This window comes from Parus major, chromosome 3 (assembly GCF_001522545.3).
Source record: "Parus major isolate Abel chromosome 3, Parus_major1.1, whole genome shotgun sequence".
Lineage (NCBI taxonomy): Eukaryota > Metazoa > Chordata > Aves > Passeriformes > Paridae > Parus > Parus major.
Genome location: NC_031770.1, coordinates 89476376 through 89503707, shown reverse-complemented (window position 1 = coordinate 89503707; position 27332 = coordinate 89476376). Strand labels below are relative to the sequence as shown.

The following is a 27332-nucleotide window of genomic DNA, read 5'->3' as shown; positions in this document are numbered from 1 at the left end:
ACTATCAGATTGAAAAGCAGAAGAAAAATCACTGATTTTTATTCTGGAAAGGGAATAATTGCATCAGATTGAATAACCTCTATGTAAAAGACAAATCAATGATACATTATACTGATTCCTTTCCTAAAATGTCTAAAATTTCCTGCCTACCACCACGTGTCTGGGAGAACAGGTTAACAGGTATTTAACTTCACTGCTATTTGTAGAGAGGACTTTTCTTTCCAAAAATACCAGCCGGGTGAGTCATACTTTTCAAAATTTCATAGGGAATTATTGTTTGAGATAAAAATCAGAGAGGAACTGGTCACTTTATTTAGGCTGGCAGTCTTGAAGCTCAGCTTTTCAGCTCAGCTGGTGGAGTGCCAGAACCCTCCTGCTCTCAGGGGTCTGCAGCACCCAGCCATGGGGAAACCACCACAGAGTTGCTTGGGAGGTCACAGGGGCCAATGCTTTAGGTTTTTCTCAGTCTAAAAGTTTTAAGAACTTTAAGAATTTTACAAACAAAATTATGGTAAAATTTATGATAAAAATAGGAAATAAAGCATATACAGATCTTCTACATTTTGTTTTAGGGAAAGTCACTTCCAGAGGACAAGTTTCCTGAAATTTTTTCAGCCACTTATGAGTGGCCTGAGTGGATTCACGATCCTCTGGATCAGCGAAACTGCGGAGCATCCTGGGCTTTTTCAACCGCAAGTAATATCTCCTTTTACTCACTTTGAAAGCATCACTGATGTCAGATCTGTAATAAAAATTGTAGTGGTCGGTAACAAAATAATATCAGCTCACTTTTCACCTCTTATTACCAAATAGGAAATTTAAAATTGCTACAACTTTTCTTCTATATTGACCCAAAATCTTTAAGTTGTCATTGTCATTGATTGTCAATCTGAGCTGCAGCACTTAGCTTTTCATAAAATTGAGTTATATAAGCATGTGATCAATCTTTATGACTTAACCTGGCTAGTGGGTCCTCATAGGTGAAGGTTTCTGCAACTGCTTCTTTAAATCACAGCAGTAAGAGAAGGAAATGAGTGTTTAGGCCAGCTAATCCCATCTCCCTGAAAAAACCAGACTAAACACACACCTTTTCTGATATATATTATCCACTGCAGTTTTAAAAAGAGAAAACCAAGAGAGCTGTTAACAACTCTTTTGACAGATTACTGCAGAGATGAACAGAGATCACTGAAACACTTTGCAGATATTGTGTCTAATTTTTCCTTTCCATAAACAGGTATTTTTATTTTAATTCACATAATAATTTTTAAAGTGATGTAGCGTGAGATGCCTTAATATGTTGTTTAGGTGTGTCTAACATTTTCAGTCTCAATTTTTGAGATGCATAGTTTCTAAATAAACAGACAAGCACTGCTGTATAATTTTTTCTTATCATTAATAATTTTTTCTTATAATTAATAATTTCAAAAAATTCAAAATAAAAGGCTTTTATACCTATAAAAATAAATTCATTTTTATATTCATGTGTCATAGGACACATCAGAAAAGCACAAAATAAAGTTGTCACCTGACATTAGCAAACTTCCTTTTCTGAAGTCTTCCTCAGAGTTCATGACAGTTAATGTTGATTTTGATGGGGATTTAGATTTCAAGAGATTTTTTTAAAAAATATTTGAAATTCAAAACTGTGGGGCTAAATATATTACAAATAAAATTTAATCACAAGTAATGACTGGCAGTGACGCTTAATGATTGTTTCATTGTCAGTAGATAAAGAAAGTAAAAGTACCTTAGTTTCACCCACAGCTAGTTAACCTAGTCTGCCTTTAAATCAGTTCATAAATATATAAGTACTAAGAATCCTGTTTATCTGATTGAATTCAGATAAGGTATCTATGTCTGAGGAATAATTTTGTATAATAAGGGAAGGAGGTACAAAGACTCCTACATTTATACTTCAATATGAATACCTCCAAGTATTCTTTGTAATAAAACCAATATATACTTTCAGTCTTAAATCTTCTTCTTCGTAAGACTGCTCTTTTATTTTTTTTTTATCCCTCACATAAAGGAAAGAAAGGTAGAAAAGAAAGCAAAAAGATTTGAAGATTCAGCTGCAGAAAGTTGGGAAGTATTTTTTTCTTCTGCTGAAGACAACCAGATGCGAATATGCATTTACAAACATGGTAGAGACAATTATACAAGTGTCTCATCTGATGTATAGAAATTTAGGACTTTATAATTGCCAGTAAATCTAGGAATTTGTTATATAACAGCAAAGTTGCTCATGACGTTTTGCAGTTTCACAATCCTCTCTCACAAAAGTCAGGACAGATTATATCAGTATTGTTTAGTGAAGATATCTGCACAGACATAAAATATTGAGGTTGTATTTCTGTCCCTCTTTCACAAAAACAAATGTAAAGTTGTGAATAATTATTTGGTCTTGGTAACAGAAAATTTATTTTCAAACAGGTGTTGCGGCAGATAGAATAGCAATTCATTCAAAGGGTCAGATCACAGACAACCTTTCTGCTCAGAACTTGATCTCTTGTGACACCAGGAATCAACATGGATGTAATGGTGGAAGTATTGATGGTGCCTGGAGGTATCTGAAAACACACGGGTAAATATTTTATCTGGCTGTTTAGATTATTTAAAATTGAGCCAGTTGCTTAAGTTGCAATAAGACAATACCATAAATGTACTTAAGATTTCTGTGTTTTTTGGGATACAAGCTCTTCATTTGAAACAACCTTGAGTAAGCAGCCAGTTGCATGAGACAACATAGTGAATATTCAAAAGACTCAAACATCTTTTCTCTGTAAAGCAACTTGTAATCATCTCATCCCAAGGTTGTTCCAGAGTGCAACACTCTATTAAGGACTGTACCTACATCCTTCTTCCTTCAGATCAGACAAAGCAGAGTTAAGAGCTATCAAATTCTCCATGAACAGCTAGAAACTTTAAAATGGGATATAATCATTTATGGAATCACAAAATTATTTTGGTTGGAACTTTGGAGGTGACCTGGTCCAACATTCTGCTCAAAGCATGACTTTGAAATTAGATCAGGCTGTTTAGACCATGTCCCTGGGCACATTTTGAGTATCTTCAAGGGTGGAGGTCCCACAACCTTTCTTGCATCAGGTCAGTTTGACTTACAGTCAAATACTTTTTTCTTATATCTGCATTTTCCTTGGTAGGGCTTGTGACTGGTACCTTCCGGTTTTTCACTGGGTATCTCCAAGAGTTTTGTTCTGTCTCCTCTATACCTCTCCTTACACAGCTGAAGACAGGAATGATACACTCTTTTGGGTTTCTCTTCTCTAAACTGAACAAGTCCAGCTGCCTCAGCTCCAGTTCCCTAAGTGCCTTCCACTGGACTTGCTCAGTTTGTCAGTGTCTTTCCCAGGGAACACATAACTGAAAATACAGCTCCATCTGCTGAATAGCAATTTGAGGGGAATATTAATTTTTCACAATGTCTTGGTTATGTTGTTGGTAACACAGCCCAGTGTTGACTGTCCACATTTGCCAAGAGGGCTCACTGCTCATCTACATTCAACTTTCTGTTTCTCAGGACCTCATGTCCTTCTCTGTGAAACGACTTTCTACACTGGCAGTGCCCTGCCAGTACCTGGGCAGTTCTGGCTCAGAGGCAGGATTTGCCATCTGTCTTTGTTGAAATTTGGGATATTTCTGTCAGGCTCATTTCTTCAGCCTATTAACACTGCTCTGAACAGCAGCCATGCATACTAATCACTCCTTAAAACTTTTGCGTTCTCCACAAACTTGCTAAGGGTGCCTTACATCTGGCTGTCCAGATTGTTAATAGAGATGCAAAAGTGTTGCTTTTGTGTTGTCTCCTGGGAAATGCCATTAATAAACTGCCACCAGTCACTTTGACCTGCCGACCTTTCAACATGCCAGTCCACAACTGACCTTGTAAGCAATTTACCTAATCCACTAAACTAGAGGAACACCACAGAAACCTACGCTGAAAATGTCACTAAAGACAAGGTAAAAATGATAGATACTTCCTTTTTCTATATGGAGCCAGTCATCTCATCATGGTCAGACTATCTCATCATATCATCATTACCTGTCATGGTAAATGGGCACATCCTGCTTTCAGTCAACTACTTGAAGTTTGTATACCTGGAAATGGCTTCCAGGAGAATTTCAATAACTTCATTTTAGATACCATATAATTAAATCCTGCTGTTTCTCACATTACCAGGAGTTTTTGTCTTTTCTGTTTCATACCAAAATCTATTTCCTGTCTTGCTTTCATACAATCTCATTCCTTACTCTGATATATCTGAAACTGACAGAGAGATTTCAGGTGTTCTCTATGTCAAGTTTTAATTTTTTTATAAAACAAACAAACAAACAAACAATGTCAAGAGCAAAAGAATGTCAGATATGATGTGTCATAGTTGACATGGCACTCTGGGGATCCAGGAGAAGCCCTGTCACACTATACAAGTGATAATTCTGCTTTCTGCAACTGTATCAAACGATTTCTGATATGACAAGGATTTTGTACACTTATGGGGAGAGTTTATTTCGAGTGCTCCTCTGTCTTTTCCTCTCAGGGTTTCAACACTGAACTGGCTTTCATTTAGGTTTTAAGCAAGAGATCCTTAAGCTGAGTGATTCTACCCAGAAAAGGCCCCTCAGCCTTACCTCAGGAACTAAGGGAAAAGGCTTCATTCACGAAGAAATGAAAGTTATAACTCGACATTTTAATTGTAAGCACTTTTTAACTGCAATACTTTTCAGTAACTAGAAGAACAGTCTCATTTTACTCAGTAGCTCATGTTTATGGGAGAGTAATCGCAATTCTTTCTCTCTGGACTGTTTTCTTGCCTGTTAAAAACAGGAGCACAAGAATTGCTAGTGTAGATAAGAGAAGTGAGAATAATTTTAATGAGCATTATCTCCACAACAGTTGGAACATGTTATTTTTAGAGGAAAAGATTTAAAGAATGCAGTGAGAAGACAATCTTGTTTTCAAATCCCTCTGACTGTTACCCATGTACAGGCACAGCTACCATGAGCTCCATAATAATAAAATTCTTCCTATGCCAGAATGTAGTATTATTTTGACCTCAGCACTGTGGTTAGTGACGTGTCCTGTTATGCAGAAGCAGTTTAAGTACAAAAGAGTTAGCTTATTTTTAAAAGAAAAGCAAGGCAGGCTGAAGCTCTACAAGGCACTTCCTTATCAACCTAGCTGTACCCTCACAGGAGTTTGTTCTGGTGTGAATGCAGTAACATTATGTTTGACCTGACTGAGCAGCAGTGTGACAGTGGTGTGCTGAGCAGGCTTTCTGACTGATGTGAGCCTGGAAACAGAGCCACACCACCTCAGCTCACACAGCACACCTGTGAACTGTCTTTTCACCTTCACACTCTCAAGTACTTGCTTACTGCTCAGCCTCATGTTATTCACCAGCCTCTTGCAGCTGATCGTCTCAGTAAAGAATCTGAAGGGCAGTTAAGAAAACCATCATGAATTTTTGGAAACTATCTAAATTGCCAACAAGTCTCAGCAATCCAGTATTATTTTCTTAGTCATTTATTACTCTTTTTTGTTGCCATGGAGCTAGCTCCAACATGTACAACATCACTGTGCTGTGACAGACCTTTGCTTGCTACCCATTTTTTATCTTGGATCATTCATTTGTCATCAAAGCACCACACATGTGAGTATCCCTACTTAACTATTTTTATTAATATTTCTACATTCTGCTTTTCTTTCCTCAAGTTCAAATGATATTTCAAAGCCCATTCCAACATTTCCAGACACAAATAAACACGTTAAAGGAAATATCCAAATATCTTTAGAACAGATAGTGGATGAACCCAAGAACAGCACTTCTGGGTCCGCGCAAGTGTCCGTCTAGCCCAGTGTTAAGTCTCTGGGAGTAGCCAAGAGCAAATAATATCAAGAACAACAATAAAAAAAACAAAAAAATATTTTTGATTCACTGGACTCATAATTTAATCAGTTTTGCAGCTAAACTCCATAATCCATAACTTTTTACCTGTGACAATGAAAAAAAAATGGAAATTTTTGGCATACAAGTCAGGAGTGTCTTTTGAATGAACCCTGTCAAATACTCTTGCTTCCTCACACTTTCAGGTGACTTATTTTTAGGAATAGTTATATGGCAATCATTGTTTCATTATCTCCATACCCTGCAATAGGGAGAAAACACATTGATTTTCTGTGGGGCCTTGTAAATTATCACAGCAAGTGTTCAATGCTGTTTAAAGTTTCTGCTGTTTTGATTTCTGGAGTGTACTTAGCTCAGACTTCAGACAGATGTTCAGAAAAATCAAATGCTGACCTAAACTATCCCCAGTGAAGTCAGAAAAAGATTTCCATAAAGCTCAATGAAGCTAGGCCTGTGCTGAGACCTGACTTTTCAGAATCACTAAACATCCAGTTAACAGTGAAATCTGCTGTAAGTTTAAGAATCACTTTCTCTTTGTCTTGCAATAAATCCACAAGATTTTTCTTTAGACTGAACACACAAATGAGACTTCAAATTAATTCTGTCAAGAATGTGTGAACACACTACAGAGTTTTCCTGGTTGGCCCTGCATCCTGCTTGTTTCTAACATTAATTTTGTATATATGTATCTACATTTGTGCATATAAATATATTCACATCTATTTCAGTTTTTCTTCTATGACTCTTTTGGAAGGGTCTTCTCCTTGAAGCATTCTTAGTGTTTGCTGTTGTGCTGACGCCTCAGCACATACAAAATTGTGCTTCTGCAGTAAGCTGTTCAATTTTGTTAATGAAGGCTGCAGAAACTGTGGTTGGTGAAAAGATTCAGATGTGACTCTTAGCTCAGAGCAAGAGATCTTATCTGGTATACCATGCAGCTTCAGTGTGCTGCTGTGTATGTGGTCTACTCTGGGCAGAAAGAATAAGACATTCTCAGATTTTCTATCACCAAATGATAATGGTGATAAAATGCCATGTCTTATTCAAAACAGCTGAAGATTATATAGGCTTGTCTTGTAAAACTTCTGACAGCTAAGCATACACAGGTAAGCATAGTTACACTCCATATTGTGTAGAAACATAGTTTTCTGTTCCTCAGGTTCACAAAGTCCAGTATAATTGATGAGCTACCTCAATACAAATGCTTTTCATAGGACTGACTATTTTAAAGTATTCTGCTTCAGCAAAATATTTAATTGTGCTCTGTAAAATAAACTATCTCATAGGCCTGCAAGGCATTAATGCAGAAATGTGTATATTATTTCAGAAATGTCTAACAGTATTCCATGCATTCCATTTCACAAGCCATTTTTGATAAATGAAGCCCGTTGAAAAAATTGGTAATTTATTGATCTTTTTCAGCATGAACGTTCATGCATCATTAATGAGATGAATGTACCAGGTGACAAGTACTAAATACATTTTTTTGCCCTATCTTTCTTTGGAGAAGGGTGGGGAGAGGACTACTGTAATGGAAACTTAATCATAATTATCATGTATCTCAACTGAAGGAAATGCCGTCCAGTTGAAGATATGCCATTCACATTTCTGAAGAATATTACTTGAGATACGACAGCTGCAAAATAATTAAAAGTTTGAAGTAAAATGGCAAAAATGTTTGAGCAAGCTTCTTATCAACTGTTTTTTAAAATACCTGAACAGGGTTGTATCGTATGCTTGTTATCCATCATTTTGGAACGAACACCTGGGGCCGTCAGCTGAAAATCAGTGTTATGTGTCAAGTGAGCATGGAAAAAACCATACAAATGGGCCATGTCCCAATGCTTTTGAAAAATCCAATCGGTTATACCGGTGTGCCTCTCACTACAGGGTGTCCTCAAAAGTAAGTTCATGAAATTTATCTGTTGTCTCAACAATTTTACTCCTTTGGGGTTTGACTATTACCTGGAATATTAAAATACATTTACTTAACTTCAGGACTAGAGCTGTGAATTTTCCTTTTTGTTGCCCTGTAATTTTCCTAAGAATTGAAATTCTTCATTGTTTCTCAGTTGTACATCATCTCTTTCAAGCTGATACTTTGTGGTCCCATAGAAATTAGAAAAATAAAGTATGCAGTCGTAACAGTGCAGTTGTTCTTCTTAAACATGTTTCTGAAGGTTTGGTTAATTTGGTAAAACAAATATTCTCCAGCAGAAATACAAGTACAAAGGTATATTGATACTATATATGTGCACACAATGATAAATTAGCATGGGTTATAGTTTTATTTAATAAATGCTATCTTCCCTTGTTCTCTCTGTTGCTGCTCTCACCTCTCAGGAAACTGATATAATGAAAGAAATCAAGGACAGAGGACCAGTGCAAGGTACAGTAAGTTTAAAGGATAGTAACATTATTGAAATAATTAGACTGTGCAATGACCTTGTATCAAAATAGTAGAAAATAATATGCCACAGTGAAGAAACCAGTCATATGCACTGTAGTTCACCCAGGCACATTTGGTGGGTAAAGAGTGGCCCTGAAGGCAGCATGAGTGCATCAGAGCCTGTAAAGAGTAAAATGACCTTGAGCTGGATACGTTGAAAATATGTGCAAAATCTGTGTGCAGGAAATCTGTGCCTTTTTTCATGGCATTTGATGAAATAGCAATCTGTGGCTGTGCAGGTGGAATTAAATGTTAGCCAAACTAAGTTCTTTAGGGCTGTAGTTGATTCCTCACTGGCTAAGGCCATGCCACCAGACCTGCTCTCTAAAGGCAATGCTGAACTGTATGGGCTTTCCAGGAAACCACTCAGTACTGAAATACCCCAGATTTTCTCATTTCAGAGCCCAAATGCTCTTGTTGATGCCTATCAGTTTTGAATTTTTCTGATGAACTCTGCAATTAAGATTCCTGACCTCTCAGAGGTCAGAAATAGACTTCAGCATTGAGTAGGGAACTGCAAATTTTTTTATTTTTTATTTTTTTTTTACTCTGGATTGCCTGGATACCCATGCCCATTTGTGGCCATGAATGCTGCTGGCAGCAGCTGAAAATGCAGGTTTCTGCTCACATCCCAGGCCAGTATAACTAGAGAGATTGATGGATGTGGGGCTTGGGATGATAGAGAAAGGTCATAGTGCAGGATCTCCACCTGTCTTGGATGGATGGCTGATGCAAAACCAAAGAATTCTACTTCAGGGGACTTCTGCATTTCTACTGCCTTTAATTATACAAGGAGTTATCATAATCTTCAATTTATTATTCAAATGGTTTTGATTATTAGATAGAATTAATTTTGGTTCATCATGGAGTTGAAATTACTTAAAGGGCTTTATATGGGCAGCTGCAATTCATCTGAATCTCAGACTTAACAAGATCAACATAATCTGTCTTTTTTTGTTCTGTCCAAGTTTGTTTGCTCAAGGAAAATATTATTTCCCACACTACATTTGATCTAGATGCAAAGACAGTAATTTCTGCTGTTCTTAGAAAATTATAAAAATTGGGATCCTCAAGACAGAGTTTCAGACCTCGAGTATTGCATTCATAGTCTGTGTATGCAGTCATTTTGCTGGATTAATCTGCCAATACTAAATTTTACACATTAAATAATCAATATTTATCCATTTGTTAGGATCGAGCCACTCAACAATTCTTACAATTTTTTTTAATTTTAATGCTTTTTTGTTTATCAGGTTAAGGTAACTCTCTTTGTAGAAAAATCAAGATCTACATAATGGCATATAACCAAGCTTATGCATCACTGAGTGAAATCACTTGCTGTTTTTTCTTTGGCTATAATATGAGCTTTAAATAAATCACAGTTATGATCCTGTAAATTTTCACTGATCCTCTCTGCTATCTTCTCATATTAAAAATGCAACCAGGGCAAAAGTCTAATTTTAAAACCATATAGTACTTTTTTCTGCAAATGATCTTCAAATACTGAAGGAAGTTTTCCATTATTCATTCACTTGTCATTCCTGAAGAATTTACAAAGTGCTTAGGGACAGTCTTATCTAATGGACTAAGTAATGTTTAATAGCTGGGAAACATTCAAGATCCTTTTAAGATCATGATGATGAATGGACTTTGATTTTTGGACATATTCAAAGTTAAGAAAAAAATATGTTTTTTAACAACTGTGAAGTAGTAGGTTTAGGAGTGCAACTGAAGATTTTGTGTTATACAGCTTTCAAGTTTGAATGACAATTTCTCTCTGACCTTAGTCATTGTCTTACCTGGTACAGAAACTGAGCAATTAGCATTTTTGGATTCAAAGATGAAATACTAGTTTTTTAAGAAATCCATTTTCAAGTAAACATGGTGAAATTTCACCAGTACTGCCAGATGGACAATCTAATATTGCCCATTCATCTTTTTGGGGTTTTTTTTCATGGACTTTAGGAAATATTCTGACGGTTAAAATGCTGATGTAGGAAAATTATCCTCTCTGACACATTAATCAGTCTTGATTAAAAGAAAGGCTCACACATTGTTGGCAATACATCAGAAAACTTGCACAAACTTACTTGCCACAAAACTTACAATTTCAGCTGTTAGGATCTTGGAAAAAAAATTATATTTGCTAACACAAGAAAACGATAAGTAGAAAGCACTTGGCTATATTGATATTTAGAGCTAAACTTTGTTTCCTTTTGTAGCAATAGTTTTCATTTCTTATGTCTCCGTATGATTATAAAGAGACAAAAATTCATACTTAAGAATTTTATGCAGGGGAATCCATAGTGAAATCAATCTTTTAATCTGCTGTACCTATATGCATAGATCTGACAAGCTCAGCATAACTGAAGTAGCTCATGCATGAACTATAGTCAGCCTTATGAAAATCTGCCTTTTCTGATTCATTAATAATTAATACATTCATTTTGGGAAATGGAAAGTCTCTCCTATGTGAGAGGGAACAAAATTAGGTGGTGGACTATGATCACCTTGTCCTGTCCAAGTCATAGTCCGTATTAGGACAAAGTCACTGAATAAATAAAAATATCTCAGTGCTAGATCTAATATTATCATCATATTTGTCCATCCTGTACCTCATGCATCCAGACCACTCTAACTCCAAAGACTGCACCATTATTTAGCTCGTGATTGCAAGGTATTACATATGCATGGGTATATATATTTACACATATATACAAATGTATGTATACATGTGTGCAATGTATATATAATATATAATCAGGGATAAAATTCTATCACATAAACTAAAGTTATTCTGGAAATACAGTCCAGAAATTTCTACTTCATTTCAATAGAAAAAAATTAGGTATGATATCTCTTTGCAGACAAGAATGTGTCTCATTTGGGGCACAAGGTATATTCTCCTTGTACTTACAGTTGAAGGCAGCAACACTGGACGAAATAGGTGGGCTGGAAGAAACAGCCATGGCTCCATGGCTGGTGTCACAGCTAAAATGTTGGGTGTTTTTGACAATGGAATGGCTTAAGCACCAGGCATGCTGGCAGCAGATGGAACTCACCTTTCTCAGAGAGGAAGGAACAGCGGGTCTCTTTGGCAGAACTTCAACCAACACATGATGAGGAAGGGGCACAATATCAGGCTTGTCCATGGCAAGGCAAATGGCCTCATTTCACCATGTTTTGAAAATTCTCTCTCATCCCCTAAAAATTTTGTCTGTTTTACATCTTCAGCCAAATATGACAGAGGTTTTTGTAAAGATACAAGTTTTTCCTTCAAGTTTATGAAAATACCAAGTAGAAAAAACAAATTTGTAAGCATGTCAGACAGAAAAACATGGCAGCATGAGCTCAACTTACTGAATACTGCAGATCTATATCAGGCACATACATTATAAATGGTCCAACCACATAAAAAATGGTCAGTGAAACTTGTACTTTTTTGGACTCCCAGTGTTCAAGACTTTATTTGATTTCACTAATTCTTATGTCCCAAGCTGTGTGTCAGTTAAAATCATAAGCTAAAAATAAGATGGAATGAAGCTTATATTTAATGTTTCTAATTCACTGGAATCTAGAGGTAATGTAGACCTGAAACAAGTTTTCATTTCTCTGTATCTGGTAGCCCACCATAAAACAAATGATACTAAGGTGGCAGAACATATGTGGAAAAGAAACCCAGAGCTATTTTCTTAATAAACAAATGAATGTTGAATGAAATAATAAATAGGCATTAAATGCAACTTGTAATCTTCATTCTCTTGCACAAAATTTTCAGTTCATCAGCTCTTTCACCAAACATTTTTATGAAAAAAGGGGATTTTTTTTCCCACACTTTTAACTAGCAGTCACAATTTATACATATACATGCAATCTAGTTTTCTTTAAGGAGGTTACTGTATATTTGATAAACTTTAAGTTTCAGAAAAAGGCATGTCACTCCATCATACTTCACAGGATATACATTTTCTGTTAAATACTTTTTTTGAATATGAAGATTCTGTTCAAAACTGAGTAGTTAACATATGAATCTTGAGGAGATTAATTTTAATGAATTAGATTTCAAAATTTATGTAGGCCTTCATGAGGCAATGTTTCTTCTTACTGCATTGGAAGAAGTCAATGAGAGGGAGTTTCCATGACAAGGAAAACCAACAAACTTGGTAAGAGATTTTGGAGAGAACTCTCTTGAAGTATTTCTATTGGTTCGCTCACAGCAGGGCACTTCTGAGAAATCGATGCTTTTAGTGGAATTAGAAAGTACACATAATGCAGTCGAACATACAACAAGAATTTCACTGTTAAAATGTAAGGAGCAAAGAAGAACAGAAGTAAAGTTTGCTTACTGTGGTGATTTTTCCTATTGTTTTTCAGCTATAATGAAAGTGTATGAAGATTTTTTCCTGTACAAAGAGGGAATATATCGACGCTCCCCGAAAGCAGGATCTAAATGGAAAACTCATTCAGTCAAACTCCTTGGGTGAGTAAAGCACATTCTTTTACCCTTTTTCTCTGCCAGTCATGAGTGTAATAAATTGTCAATGACCAGTTTGGAACCCAAAGATTTGACTGTCACAGATGGAACACTGCTAGCTCCCAACATAAGACTGACGTTTCGTTTCATTTTTGCCTTGTCTACAAATTTTAGAGAGTATTGAAAAGAGGTGTAGATCCATCATCTTTTAATCTAGTCTTATATGTGTTAAAAAAATTCAAATATAATGTTTATAGAATAAGCAATTAAACCCCATATAATTATAGTTAAAACCCATGTGCGCACTAAAAATATTATATATATACATACCCCATAAAATACTTGGTTGGGTATTCACAAATATTCCAAGTACGTATCAAGTTGTGAACAAGGTTTATATAATTTTCTTCAAATGTGCCTTCAAACAGAATGCAAATAGAAATATAAAAATTGACAGCAACCTCCCACTTAAATGGCATAGCTTACTGGTACAGCAGTAAAGACCTGAGGGAATGGCTCTCTGTGCCCTGAACAGAAAACAGCTGCTGCTGAGATGCTGCTGATTTTATGTGGGAAACTGTTTCAGAAGCATGTGTGTAGTATACCAGTGGATTTCCTCTCAAACGTTGACCAGGGCCACTATGTTAAGAAGAAAAGTATCTATAATAATGCATATGCTTCAATTACTGAACATACCACAGGCCTGGAGGGGAAGCTGTATGAGGAGGGGCTGAGGGCACTTGGTCTGTTCAGCCTGGAGGACACTGAGGGGAGACCTCACTGCAGTTACAGCTTCTTGTGAGGGGAGGAGGAGGGGCAGGCACTGATCTCTTCTCTGTGGTGACAGTGACAGGGCCTGAGGGAATGGCCTGAAGTTGTGCCAGGGGAGGTTTAGGCTGGATATCAGGAGAAGGTTCCTCACCCAGAGGGTGGTTGGGCACTGGAACAGCTCCCCAGGGAAGTGGTCACAGCACCAAGCCTGACAGAGCTCAAGAAGGACTTGGACAGTGTTCTCAGGCACAAGAGGTGACTCTTGGTGTGTACTCTGCAAGGCCAGGAGTTGGACTGAATGATCCTTGTGGGTCCCTTGCAAGTCAGCATATTCTGTGATTCTGTATTTCTGTGCTGAAGTGGATGCTGATTTAAATGGGAACTGACAGGCTGTGCAAAGAAAAGATAGCAACCCTTGGGCAAGGGGCCCATATGAGCAAAATCTGAGCACCTTGACTAAGACACAGGATTGTGTTAAATGGCCACTGCTAAACACAGAGAGGAGAAAAGACAAGTGATCTGATGTACTGAAAAAGAATGTTAGAAGTGAAGGAAAAAGGAGAAAACTGAAGATGATATTAGGTAAGAATCCTCAGAGTTGTTCAGAGTTTTATATGGGGGGAATGCATTTTCTTACTAACTCATTTAATTAATTTGAATATTTCTGAAGTATCCAGTGGATCCACCAATATAAAGAATTACCAATCCTTGAATTATCTAAGGCACAAATGTTGTGGCCTTCAAGATTGTTCCATATAAAAATATTTTTAGAGCTGTTTACCTCTAAAAATTGAATTTGATCTTGACAACTTGGAGGCTGTTGGAACCTTAAGGTAGGTGTTTCTAGCAATGACAAATCCAGCCATAAAATGTGATTCTGCATCATGAACTCTAAACCACTTCTTTGTATAGACTTCAATGTCTTCAGGATTAAGCCAGCACTTTTTAATATAATTTATTAGTTTCAATGAATTTGAATGCAAAATATTTATTCGTGGTGTAAGTTCTTTGTCACTCATATGTAGCTTGGAAGAAAAGGAAAATTTAAAGTCCTTGATCTCAATAAAAAACTCATGGGAATCTCATCATAGTTGTACTTCAGATAAAAATACTGATGAATATTTGCATTTTCCTTAGCTGAGATGGTTTCTGGAGAGACAATAAGGAGCAGAGACATGCTGATAGATGGAATAAAAAATGCAGTTTTGTGTGGGTTGATGTTTTTTGTAGGCTCATTTTTATTTATAATCTCTTTCATAAAAGAGATTCAATACTTGTAAAAGGCAGCCATAATAATGACTGACCCTATTAAACTGGTATTTTTAATATCTCAGAAACATTTTTAAATTGTCTATGAATTGTGCAACATATAAAGCAACAGAGTGATAAAATACAAGTACATTTTGATGAAGCTCGCAAGAGTTATTTGCACAAAACCAGAAATACACATATAAACTAATTGATCATTGGACCAGAAGGATTTTAAATGTTTAGACTGCCTTCCTTTGAAAAGATGTAAAAGTAATGTCCATAGGAAAAGAAAACCTGGGGCAGATCTGTTGATATAAAATGTCATAGTCTGTTTGGAAAGGAAAGTACAGTTCAGTCAAGGAAGTACATTGGATGGAGTAGCTGTGGTTCTAGTTCAAACAGATCTCTTTTCAAAGTTAGTGAACTAAAGTATCCATCATGAATGTTTGCAGCTTGTTCAGACAAATCTCTCAGACTTTTATTTCTGAATTACTTTAGTAATTTAGTAATTTATGTTCCATACCTCTCTAAAAAGATGCAACTGCTGAAGCCGTAACACTGAAAAATCCAGGAAGGTCTCAAAAGCCCATGCCTTTGGCTGCAATTAAATCTGTGTACCACCACTTTAAGGCTTGGAGGAAACAAGAAAATATTATCAAAAGCCTTGATAATCATTCATGAACAAGATAGATTTTTAATGCTTGGAAGGAGCTCAGAATGACAAAAAGCTTTAATAAGAGGACACTGAGATGTACATTAACTGGAAACATATTTCCCCTCTATTTTAATTAGCAATTCACTGAAAGATTTAAATGGAATAATTCAGCAGATTAAATGTCTTAGCCAACTACTGAACTGAAACTTCTATGCCCTGAAAAAACGTTGGTTGAATGTTTAACACAAAAAGCCACACTAATGCAGATAAAATTAATACATGAGGCAAAGAGTTTGTGTTTTAGTATTGCGTAGACAGCCAGACAGAGAAACAACATTACAAGATTTAATACATAATTAAATGATTCACCTATCCAAAGTCCAAAGTCCAAAGTCCAAAGTCCAAAGTCTTGACTACTGTTATTGATATCTAGGGTTTTGGCTTTGGAGACTATTTTTCTCTATATTTTTCTCTTTAGTTGCCCTTACTCGAGCTTCCACTCAGAATATCTACATACAAGTAACATCTTAAACCATCAAATTCATAATCAAAAGAGTTTTGTTCATAAATAAAGAAACCCGAGTTTCTTTGAGTTCCCTTTTTCTTTCATGGGGAAAAAAATAGTCACTTTTTCTTTGTCAGATAATCAACATCAGGTATTATAGTGAAAAATTAAACAGCAACACTCAAACATTTTACAGTAAAGAGAAATACATGAGAAGATCATGGGGAAAAGACACAGTGTCTGATGATTCATGCAGTTAAATCCATGAGACTGTCCCCCATACAATTAATCACAGTAGATATGTGGGATCTGTGGGAGTGATTTAACTTGGGTCACTGACTCAATTTGACTCACCTCTCATGTTGAAAGGTCTATGCAAAACTACAGTTTCAAATTCCATCAAACATTTTCTAAGAAGTTTTTTCTTGTGGTGAACATTAGTCAGTGACCCTAACCTTCTTATTTTTAATACAAGATAAAGAATTAAACTTTTGTCTAATTGAGTAGATACAATTGCTAGTTTTTGAAGTATACTAGGCTTATACAGCACTAAGAATAGGACATGATCCACAATACTTACACCTTTTTTTTATTCTGGTAGCATTATGACAGTTATACAACCAGGTCCAGGGAATAAACTGAGGTGAGAAGTTTTGGACTGTATATATTTCTGTCCGGCAAGCAGTTTAAATCCCTGGTTAATGTAAAGCATTGACTTCTACTAATAACAATTAATCTGCAGAAATTAGCTCAAAATCTAGGACCTGCCATACCTCTTTATTTTTAAGACCATATTTCTTTTCAGTTCATATCTTCAGTCTTAGGGGGTCAGTTTGTATAATATTATTTAGCACACTCTTCAGAAGTCTTCACTGAATTTGCTGTTAAGAAAAGTAGGTAAAACTTTGTTTTATCTACAAAAGAGAGTGTAAGTACACTTGAACCTATTTTCTGTTATCTGCCAAAACACCCTAGTTTTGAAGCCACTGCTGATAACCCTCTTCATTGTGTTGGTTATATTTTCCATTTTTTATTATTTATTCAATGATTAATTATCAGCTTACTTTTTTCCTGATAGCTTTCTTTATGCTTTTCCTGTGAAACCCACCATCATCTAAGTGGTGGTGTTCATTGAAAAACAAACTAGGAAGTGTTCAAATAAAACTCATTTCCAGTCTCTGTAACACTACTGAAACAGTCCCTGTATTCAAGCTTTTTACCTGTCAGACAAAGCTGTGTATTCACCTCCAGAGTTAATATTGAGGGAAATTTATTACTGAAAAGGACAGCTAAGGTGCCTCTCCTATATTAAATTGGACACAAAATTATGAAAATCATTTTATATAAGACCACAACTACTCATCCTTTTATCTGAAAGAGCAACAGAATTCTTTTTACAGAGTCATATGAGGCAGGTTTCCTTGGAGTAAATGAAAACACATTGCTTCGTTTTTTTTTTCCTGAAGGGGACTGAATGTGGTTTTGTGAAATTACTTTTTTTTTATTCAAGGTTATTTTTGATTGAATATCAAGATAGTTTCTTTTGGAAAAGCTAAGTGAAGTATTTCTTACAGAATCTCTTTGCCAGAAAGAAGAAAACTTCCTTTCAAAAGTAATTTTCAGTAATTGATAGACAGACCTTCTTAATGATTTCTTAAAATCCCTTATTTTTCTTTTAAATTAAAAAAGAAAGCTTGGATATGAAATGGTTTCATGATTTAAGCCCAGTTGGAAATTAAGCAGTCACTCTCTCAACTCCCTCTCCCCCCATATGCCCCAGTGGAATGGGGAATAAAATCAAAGTAAAACTTGTGGACTGAGATAAGAACAGATTAATAATAAAAAATAATGTAAAATACAAAAATAATGGCAAGTGATAATAAAAAGGGAAAAAGAAGTGGTGTACAATGCAATTGCTCACCACCAACACCAGACCAACACCAGAACCCTGCTTCCTGAACCCAGATTGGACAGGTTTCTGGGTAACTTCCCCCAGTTTTTATACTGGTTATGAGTTCTGTGGTGTGGAATATCCTTTTGGTCACTTTGGAAGCCTGCCCCAGCTAGGATCCCTCCTAATTTATTTTGCATTCCTCTTCAATGTTAGACTATGAGACAAAAGGGGAGAAAAGTCCTTACTTAGCAAACCCCAAATATCAGTATATTATCATCACTCTCATTCCAAATCCAAATCACAGTACTGTAATAGCTACTGAGAAAAAAATTATTCTAGCTGAAACTGGGACATAAGGTTGAAAGGTTTACCTAAAAATACCAAAAGTAGGGACATTAGTGATCTAAAGCTCTGCAAAAATTACCCTCAGAAATTCCCTGTCTGTCCAAGTCCAATGAGATCCAGCATCTCTTTGCTTTTAAAATGGCATTCATTTGGAGTAAACATCAAGCTGGAATAATCATAGAAGCAAACAAAAGAGTGTGATTAGATTTTTTTGGTCATCTTCCAGAAATTACAGTATTGTTCTCTAATGGGTGTTGTCCAAGAATGTGTCAACTCACTTTAAAGTCTCTATCAATTTCACTTGGGATTGATTAGCACTTGGGAGCTAATTCCACTGGGAGTTTAATTATTTCATTAAACTCCTTCAGGATTATGCCTTTTTTTATTTTTACTTTTTGTCTTGAAGAATTTGAGTGATCAACAAACCCTTTCTCTGAGCTGCTACTCTGCAGGGAAAATTATCTGGAATACTATCTAGAACAAGCTGGATGCAGCCATCACTACAGCCACTGGAGGTTAAGGTTCAAGTAGAGGATGTGGAAGGGGAGCAGTGGGGGGACCACCAAAATGTATCAGGAGTCTGTTCTATCTTCTCTTTGTGAAGAAGAAAACAAATATATCTGCCCTGAGCCTTCTCTCCTGAGGGCTGAACAGAGACAGCTCCCTCAGCCCCTCCTCATCCATCATGTGCTCCAGACCCCAAACATCTCAGTGGACTCCTGCTGGTCTTGTCCCAGCCTGTTAATGCCTTTCCTGCGTGGGGAAGCTCCAGACTGGGTGCTGGATATAGAATGGCAGGTCCAAAAAAAGGAAATCAGTCACTTCTCTTGACCTGCTGACTGCACTCCTCTATATTTTAATTTAATATACTTTAATTCAGAGTATTTGATGAATATCCATAGGCACTGATTAATGAGAAAGCAGGTCTTTCTAAACTGTAAATAAAATGCATATGTCAAGTGCCTATGTATCTATGATGACACAAACCCTGGGAAACGAAATTCATGGATACAGTATAGTCAAGAATAAAAAAAGGTTCCTTTTCTATCTCAGATTCTAAGTCTTCTTTTGCTTAGAAATGTTTCTGAGAATCAATAAATTCCTATTAATGTATGAAACTAGAAGTTGTCTCTTCTGGAAAATAAAAAATGTTAGAAAAACGTTTAACCACAGGAATGTGACCCTGCGGGAATTGGTCATCATCATGCTCATACAAGTGGGAGAAATTATGTGTAGAACAAAATGCAGGAATACATGAATATAAATTAAAGGCAATTTTTCTCTTTCATTGAGACTGATGTAAATATTGGACTTTCACATTAGAACTGATGTCATTTTCTTTTTAGTAAAATGGCTATGAGTAAAGAAGTAAATCTGAATCTGCTATGAAATTCAAAAGCCTATAACTTTTTTTTTAAATTTATGATTGTGAAAGATTGCATCTGAAATATAGTTGGCAAAGAAATAGCAATTATTGATAATCCCTGAACATTCATGTGGTAATGAAAAGAAAATGCATCATGAGGCTTCTTTAAAAAACAATAATTGCATTCCAGAATCATTATGGCAAACATTGTTTTTATGATTACTTGAATTTAATGACCAGTAGCTACAATTTGTGCTTGCAACTACAATTCACACTTCATCTCTCTGCTAGTCACCAATTTGTCTTCCTTTTCTTTTTCCCTTTGGCTAAAAGTGCAGGTATTCCATGTAAATGATGGCTCACTGTTAACCAAGGAGAGTTGATGCAACAACCATTGTTGTTCAAATAAAAAGGTTACAGAAAAATCCCAATTTCCCCATTCACAGGGTGGGATGGGATTTCTCATTATATATTTGCTGGTTGCCTTTGAAAATGACTGGAGCACTGCAAATACAGCTCAAACATGCAGTGTTGATGGGCTATACACCAGCAAACTCCCTGTAAGTGGCATTTGATGTATTCTAGAATTAACTTTACGCTGGGGAAAAACATCTGAAAGTTCACACCTTTGGTTTTCTCTTTATTTGTGCTCTTTTATAGGCACCCAAGAATCATGAGCTGTGAATAGTAACTAGATAAACATTTGTTGTATAAATTCAAAACAAGACAGAGCTCTTTAAGCTCCAGCAGAAAAAACATGTGTACTTAACTACCTAAAGTGTGCAGTGCAACTCTTTCTCACTGAAATACATCCAGGTGATTGGCTTGGAACTTCTTCCCTGTGTATAAAGTGAGGCCTAAAAATCAGAGTATTAAGCAGTTCAGCTACTGCTATACCCCTATGAAAATCCTATGCAAATCCTATCACTTGGCAGGTGGGGAAAGTTTCTTGTATCATTTTCATAGACGTTTCCACAAAAGTAATGCCCTCAAAGACAAAAACCTCAACTCCCTCCACACCATGCAATAAAACAGATCAGGCTGTCAGCAGTGCAATTGGATCTGAGAAAAGCTAGGAATATTTTCAGTCCCAACTCACCAGCTGTTTCTGTAAAGGTGCTGGGAACTTTTAACAAAACTTTTATATTCCTAGGGATCTTCAGGTGAGTTAAGAAATATGTTCACATTAGTTTCAATACCCCTACACATTTCAGAAGGAAAGCTCTCCAGAAGAGAGATTCTGTCAATGAAAACAGGTTTTTGCAATGAAAAACTAAAACCAGACTTGTGTTAAGTTATTGTAGTAACTAATGACAATTTGACTTGTCATTAGCAGGTCAGCAGGTAACCTCACTTGAATCATCAGGGTTTATTACTCATGCTTTGTTCTGATACTGGCAATTACATCAACTAACTAAGAAATGCTTTTGTTTTCTGATTGCTTGTTTCATCAAAGTACCATTTTTTTCTAAAAGGTGGGGAGCATTACGTGACAAAAATGGACAGAAACAGAAGTTCTGGGTAAGTGAATACTTAGGACAGTGCTTTGAAGCAGAAGAAAAAAGATTTCAACAAAACAGTTCATCTAAAATCTACTTCTTTACTTTCATTCACTCTGCATCTATTTTTTTCCTTCACCTTAAAGTGTCCTGCATGATTCTATTCCCTCTCTGGCAACTTTTATCATGATGACCCTCAAACTATAGCATCACCTACCTCAATTTCAAAGCCTGTTTCATCCCACCTATACCTGTGTTTTTTCCTATACTGCCTTTTCTGTTTCAAATTTTACTCAATTTTTCAAATGTTATTAAAAATTTCTATGAGAGTCAGTTATTTTGGATGCCCACAAAAGAAAGTCAGTAAAATTAATCAATAGTATTTGTTAAAATATTTGGAAGACAAATTTTCTGTTTAAACAGTGTTGGCAATTGTTCTCCAGCCATTACAATAAGCCCCCAAAACTAAAACAAATAAAACTAAGAACATTTCCTTTAAGCCACTTAGAGTAAATCAAATTTTATCACTTGGATTATGACTGACAGTTCATCCCATTATTCCTGTGGTCATCTGATGGTACTTTGGTGTTTACATAGCTGATGGCAGGGTTTATGGTTAGTAGTTTCACTGGTGTCAAAGTCAAAACCTATTGAGACTACTGAGACTTCATCCAAAAAGAAATTGTTCAATGTGTCTAATAAATTGTTCAATATGTCTATAGTTACCTGAATAAAACTTCATTTTTTAAAAGTCAGCTTTTTTTTTTTAAAATTATTATATATATCTTTGATGCATCTTTAACAGGTTAGTTGTAATTTGAATTCTGACCATTGTTGTTTCAGTAACCACTTTTAGCAGCAAAGAGTTGAATATTCATGTAATGATTTCTGCTTAAGTTTATCAAACTATCTTGTAGAAATACTATTTAATTTTTACTAACCCTGATTTTGGAAAGGAAATTTTGATCAAACCAAAAAAGGAACAAATTATTAGAAATCAGAAAAAGATATGTGCTAATTCCCAGTGCACCCAGTCTGAGAGACTTTGTTTCTTAAAAAGGCAACTAGCACAAAAGATTCATTTTGCACTTTGCACCTTGCATTTTTAAATAATATTTTGAATGCAAACCCGGTAATTTTTTTTCTGCTTTGTTTACTTTTAGATTGCTGCAAACTCCTGGGGAAAATCCTGGGGAGAAAATGGTTATTTTAGGATTCTACGTGGACAAAATGAGTGTGATATTGAGAAGCTGATTTTAGCTACATTGGGACAGCCATAGTTTATCTGTACCATACTCTGCTTGATGTATCTATTCTTCCCACTGTTGTATATCGAGTCTTTATTGGGAAATAATAATGTCTTCTCCCTAAGTTACCTTTGTATCAGCCCTCATGAGGTCTTCCTGGAACACACTGCAGAATTCACAGCACTCTTGGATCTCACCTAGTACAAGCATATTTTTAGACTAAAAGCATGTTATATCCAGGACTACTGAAGACCTTGATGGCTCACAGAGCAGGAAGTTCCCTCCTGATTGAAAAATGCCTGAAAAAAATGGAGTTACACTATTAACATTAATCTCTTTACAATACATACAATGATCAGAAATTATTTCAGAAATATTATGTGCTCTTCCAAACAAAATTGGCTCAGACAGCTCATGGTCATACTGGATAATAAATTCCAAAGAAATGTAAGTAGTTCTGATCCTGCAGCTGAAGAATTATTTCCTATCTGCCTTCCTTACAACTAAGTAGATAAGTTGTATCTATGTATCAATATCTCATCCAGGAAATTAATTTTTTTCCCACAAAGTTGGTGCATTCAGTGTAATACAAAAATAGCTTGCAGTGACAGAGTTTATTCCTGTTCCTGCAACCACATCCAAAACTGTACAATTTTAATAATGTTTTAATTAAAATATAAAAAGAAAATGTAATTTCTTCTTAATTCAGCCTAGACTAGACTAATTACTGAACTGCTTGCCTTCCACTCCCTTTTTAACCTGAGAAAAGGCATGTGCCAACACTCCCCAAAGCCTGTTGTAAACAGAAAAAGATGGAAAAGATATTCTGTTGTTTGTCTCAACTGACACATCTGTAATCCAGGCACAGTTCCTGGTGCTGGTGGTCAGGATCACTAGTGCAAATGAGACACCCAGAATTCCCAATGCGTCCATAGCTACTTCTGTCTGAAGAAGCAGCTTTTTGACCCATATCCCCTCCTATAAGCATTGCTGGAAATCTTGACAAGTTTGAGGACTGTTTTGCTTATTTGCTAATTAAAATATCAATATTGAAACTACTGACATAAGAAGAAATTAAATACTTTCTAGCCCTTTCAGTTTCAATTAATCCAAAGGCCAAATGCCAACTGGAATAAAATTATCTATGAAAGAAAACATGGCATATTAAATAAATGGGGGGGAAAAGCTGCCATGAAATATCAGTGAACAAAGAATTTCCAGGTGTACCTTCAGTGTATTTAATAATGTCCATTCTATCTAGAATAAGAACTTGTTTTCTAATGTCATCAACAAGTTCCTTCAAGAACTTTTCATGGCAGTGGTATGCAACAAATGCCCATGCCTCTGAAATAACCTCTCTTAAACTAGAGTTGGGCGACAATTTATGTTGTATCACTTAAAGGAGCTATTGTTAAAATGTCAGTACCATACTGCAGCACAACAAGCCTTCTGCAGCCTTTAGTGTCATATAGTAAACTGAATTTAGACACAAAAACCCTTTATCACTTGAAATTTGTAGAAAATTGTAACATAAGCAATTTTAGAAGCTCTAAGTGCTCTGAGAGAAATAACTCTTCTAGTTTTAGTGAGCTAAGCCAGTACTTGAGAGGAAAGTGTACTGAATCATCTGCACACCTATTTCCCAACCTCTTGGTATGTATTGATTCCATAAATGTCAAGATTTCAGAAGAGTATAATTTAACTTTGGAGTGAATGACACTGTAAAAACACATTCAGTAAACTCTGGGGAGGGATTATTTATTTCAACTTCAAATTGGTTTGCACTGCTGTGGCTTTTACTTTTGCCAGCAGCTGTCACTGCTCCTGATTTCCTTATGAGACCTTTCTAATATCTGGTATGTAATGTTAAGCTTCTTATTTAGGACGGTTGCTTTGTCCTGGATACCCAGAGTGAGAATCCTCAAGGTGAGCTTCCCTGGGGCATGCTGAAATCAGGGAGGCTTCAGAACTTCAAGCCAGCACTGGGACTCAAAGCTGCAAAGCTTTACGTGCAGCTTAGTGCAACATGTTTTATAGGAATATAACCTGGAACAAGAGGAAAAAGAACTCCCACGGACATAAGGAGTAAGGACAAGACAAGTCCTGAGAACAAGAGAACTGTTTTCCGGTAGATGCAGGGATCATGGAAAGTTGCCAGACTAAGAGCAAACCTGAAGAGAGGAGCTACACTTCTAGAAATCAGAATAAGAGAGAGATATGTTTGTAAATCTTTTCAACATAATGTTTTACTAGAGATGTGACAGGAACTTGCACTTGGGCACTTAATGCTATACCTACCATTTGGAAGCTGTTTCCTATATGAACTTGCATCTTTGCATCCATTCATCACTGCAAGGACCAAGCTTTTATCAGGATAGAGGCTGTGTCCTTGCCTCAGTTAACAGCAAATTATAACACTGCTTTATTATAAGTTCTCCTGTATCTCCTCAGTCAAGATACATCTGTATCCAGTTATCACGTTTATTTCCAGACAATGTGGAGTCTCCCAGCTCTTGAAATTTTCTGGTCCCACCTTGTTCAGCAGTCACCCTGACCCAAGGATGGTGGCAGAAGTCAGAGAGGGCTGCAGAGCAAGCACCTCTGACTCAAGTAAGTTTTAGGGCATATTAAAGACTGAATGAATGCAATGAAAGGAATAAATTTTCTCTTTTCTTTATAAGTCTAGCTGTCAAATGCACACACAGTGCATGTTATTTCTTCATCTATAACAATTTATTGTTTTTTCTGGAAATCTTTATCATGGAGCAGCACTATACAAAGCTTTTCCTGGAGAAGGCAGCTAAAGAAGAAGCCTGAGGCAGGAGGTCAGACTCTACTCACCATTGAAATCCTCTGTGCTTTAAAGGTTTTGGGGTTCTTGAAGCTCTGGGCTGCCTCAGGCTCTGTATGAAATATTTTAGGCTTATCTGGATGTTTTATTCAGCTCTTCCAATAGTGATAGTCACACAAACACATAGACAGGAACCCATTAATTTAAACTGCTGCCTTATTATAAGCACAATTGCATTTCCATTGCAAAACTCTGGAGACTATAATCGTATATTTCTCACTGCAGCAAAATGTGCATACAAACACAAGTATAGTTCATTATGTCTATCAAATCATAATATATGGCCCAATATGTCATCAAAGGAAAACTCCTAGAAAACTTCTGAGCAGAAGACAAATATTTAGTCCTAATGTGCTGCACTGTCATACTGTGAAGGATTCAGCTCTTGGTTCAAATTCATCAGCAATATTGTTATTGCATGTAGTTGTAATACTGCTCTTACTCAGAATGATAGACTTGGAAAAGACCTCTAAGATCATCAAGTCCAACCCTTAACCTAGCGCTGCCAAATCCCTAACATGCACCCTTAAATGGCACATCTACAGCTCATTGAAATACTTCCAGGGATAGGGACTCAGCCACTTCCTTGGGCAGACTTTCCAAAGTCTTGAAAACCCTTTCTGTGAAGAAATTATTCCTAATATCCAATTTAAACCTCCCCTGGCACAACTTGAGGCCATTTCCTCTTGTCCCGTCACTTGGCAGAACAGACTAACCCACCAATTTTTGATAAGGTGCCCCTCCAGCCTCCTTTTCTTCAGGCTAAACAAATTCAATTTGCTCAGCCTTATAAGACTTGTGCTCCAGCCAAAAGCCTTCTCTTCATCAAGAAACTTGGAGACAGTGAAACTGTTGGAAACAATCAAGGATTGTTTGGATTTTTGGAAACAAGGTTTTATAAATTGCACGTCTTCTTTTTTAAACTACAGAAGAAGTTTTTTTAAGAGCACTGTGTACTACTTACTAGCAGGATCCCCTACATGTGAAAAAGTGTATTAAAAGTGTGACCTCAATAGAACCCAAATTGCTGAAGTCTGTGAAAGTCTTGGCATCAGAAGAAAGGCAAAAAGGGTATAAGAAGAGGGAGGGGAGAAGTGGTTTAATAATTCTTTCTGGTTACCACCAGGTATGGAAGCAAAAACAAATTCTACTTTTGTCTTGGAAACAAAATTCAGCAAGTTTTTCTAGGCTTCAGCTCAGTCTAAAGTAAAAAATAAGGCCATATTTACAGATTTTTCAGCAAGTCTGGGCCAAGCTTTGACAAAGTCTAAAGCAGCAATATGTTTCAACTGGAATCATCATCTTGTTATAGTTCCACTCCACCCAGTCTGGCATGAAACTCAGTCCTGTTTCACTCTAATTTACTTCTTGGAAAACTAACAAAAATCAAAATGGATTGTAACAGGAGATTATCTCAACTGTACTGAAGTAATGCACCAGAATTCAAAACAAACCAAAACCAAAATATCTTTGATGTCTATTAAATATAGATCCTGCCAAATTTCATACAACACTGCTAAAAAAAATACAAGAGCCACAGTAGTGGCTGCCCTAGTGACATTTTCAAGGTGAATAACTGCATAAGGATTCATCCAATAAAATAAGACAGAGGGAAAAAGTACAGCTAATCACTCATTTTTCCAAGCCCTGAAGAATTTATTGTTCCATTAAACAGGAAACCTTCCTTCTTTGAGTGAAGTTTGGATGAACAGATGGCATTTCACTAATTGGCTACTTTTAGTGTGGATTTTTGTTCACTCTTCTGATGCTTCTCTGTCCCTCATGGCATGCTGCCTTTTAATGTGTTTGCATTTCTTGTGTTACCTTTGTTATTACTGATGTGCTGATGTTCGGGACACTGAAGGTGATATTAAAATAAGGTTGCAGGCAAGCCATCTGTGTATACTTAAGAACTTAGGTTCCCATAAGTTTCCATGGTATTTTGAAAAGTCTGCTGGAATTTATTTTGGGAGTGCAGAGGAACAAGAAATATAATGCAATTTCTGTATACTGCATTTTCTCAATGGACAGACCACCAAAGTGCTAATAGCAGAAAGGGAAAGAATATAAATGGGAAAAATGGCAGCTTTGATTT

The 27332-nt window shown here is 36.2% G+C and overlaps 1 protein-coding gene across 1 annotated transcript in view; it reads left to right on the top strand.

The window, feature by feature from the left end:
• TINAG (tubulointerstitial nephritis antigen) overlaps window positions 1-27128 on the top strand; it is a 39883-nt gene extending 12755 nt beyond the window's left edge. The window contains exons 5-11 of the mRNA XM_015623292.3: window positions 573-696; window positions 2437-2587; window positions 7653-7833; window positions 8274-8319; window positions 12754-12859; window positions 21116-21161; window positions 22303-27128. Coding sequence (XP_015478778.1) covers window positions 573-696; window positions 2437-2587; window positions 7653-7833; window positions 8274-8319; window positions 12754-12859; window positions 21116-21161; window positions 22303-22419 — 771 coding nt within the window. The 3' untranslated portion in view covers window positions 22420-27128. The remainder of the gene's footprint in view (window positions 1-572; window positions 697-2436; window positions 2588-7652; window positions 7834-8273; window positions 8320-12753; window positions 12860-21115; window positions 21162-22302) is intronic.
• Window positions 27129-27332: the final 204 nt, after the last annotated feature.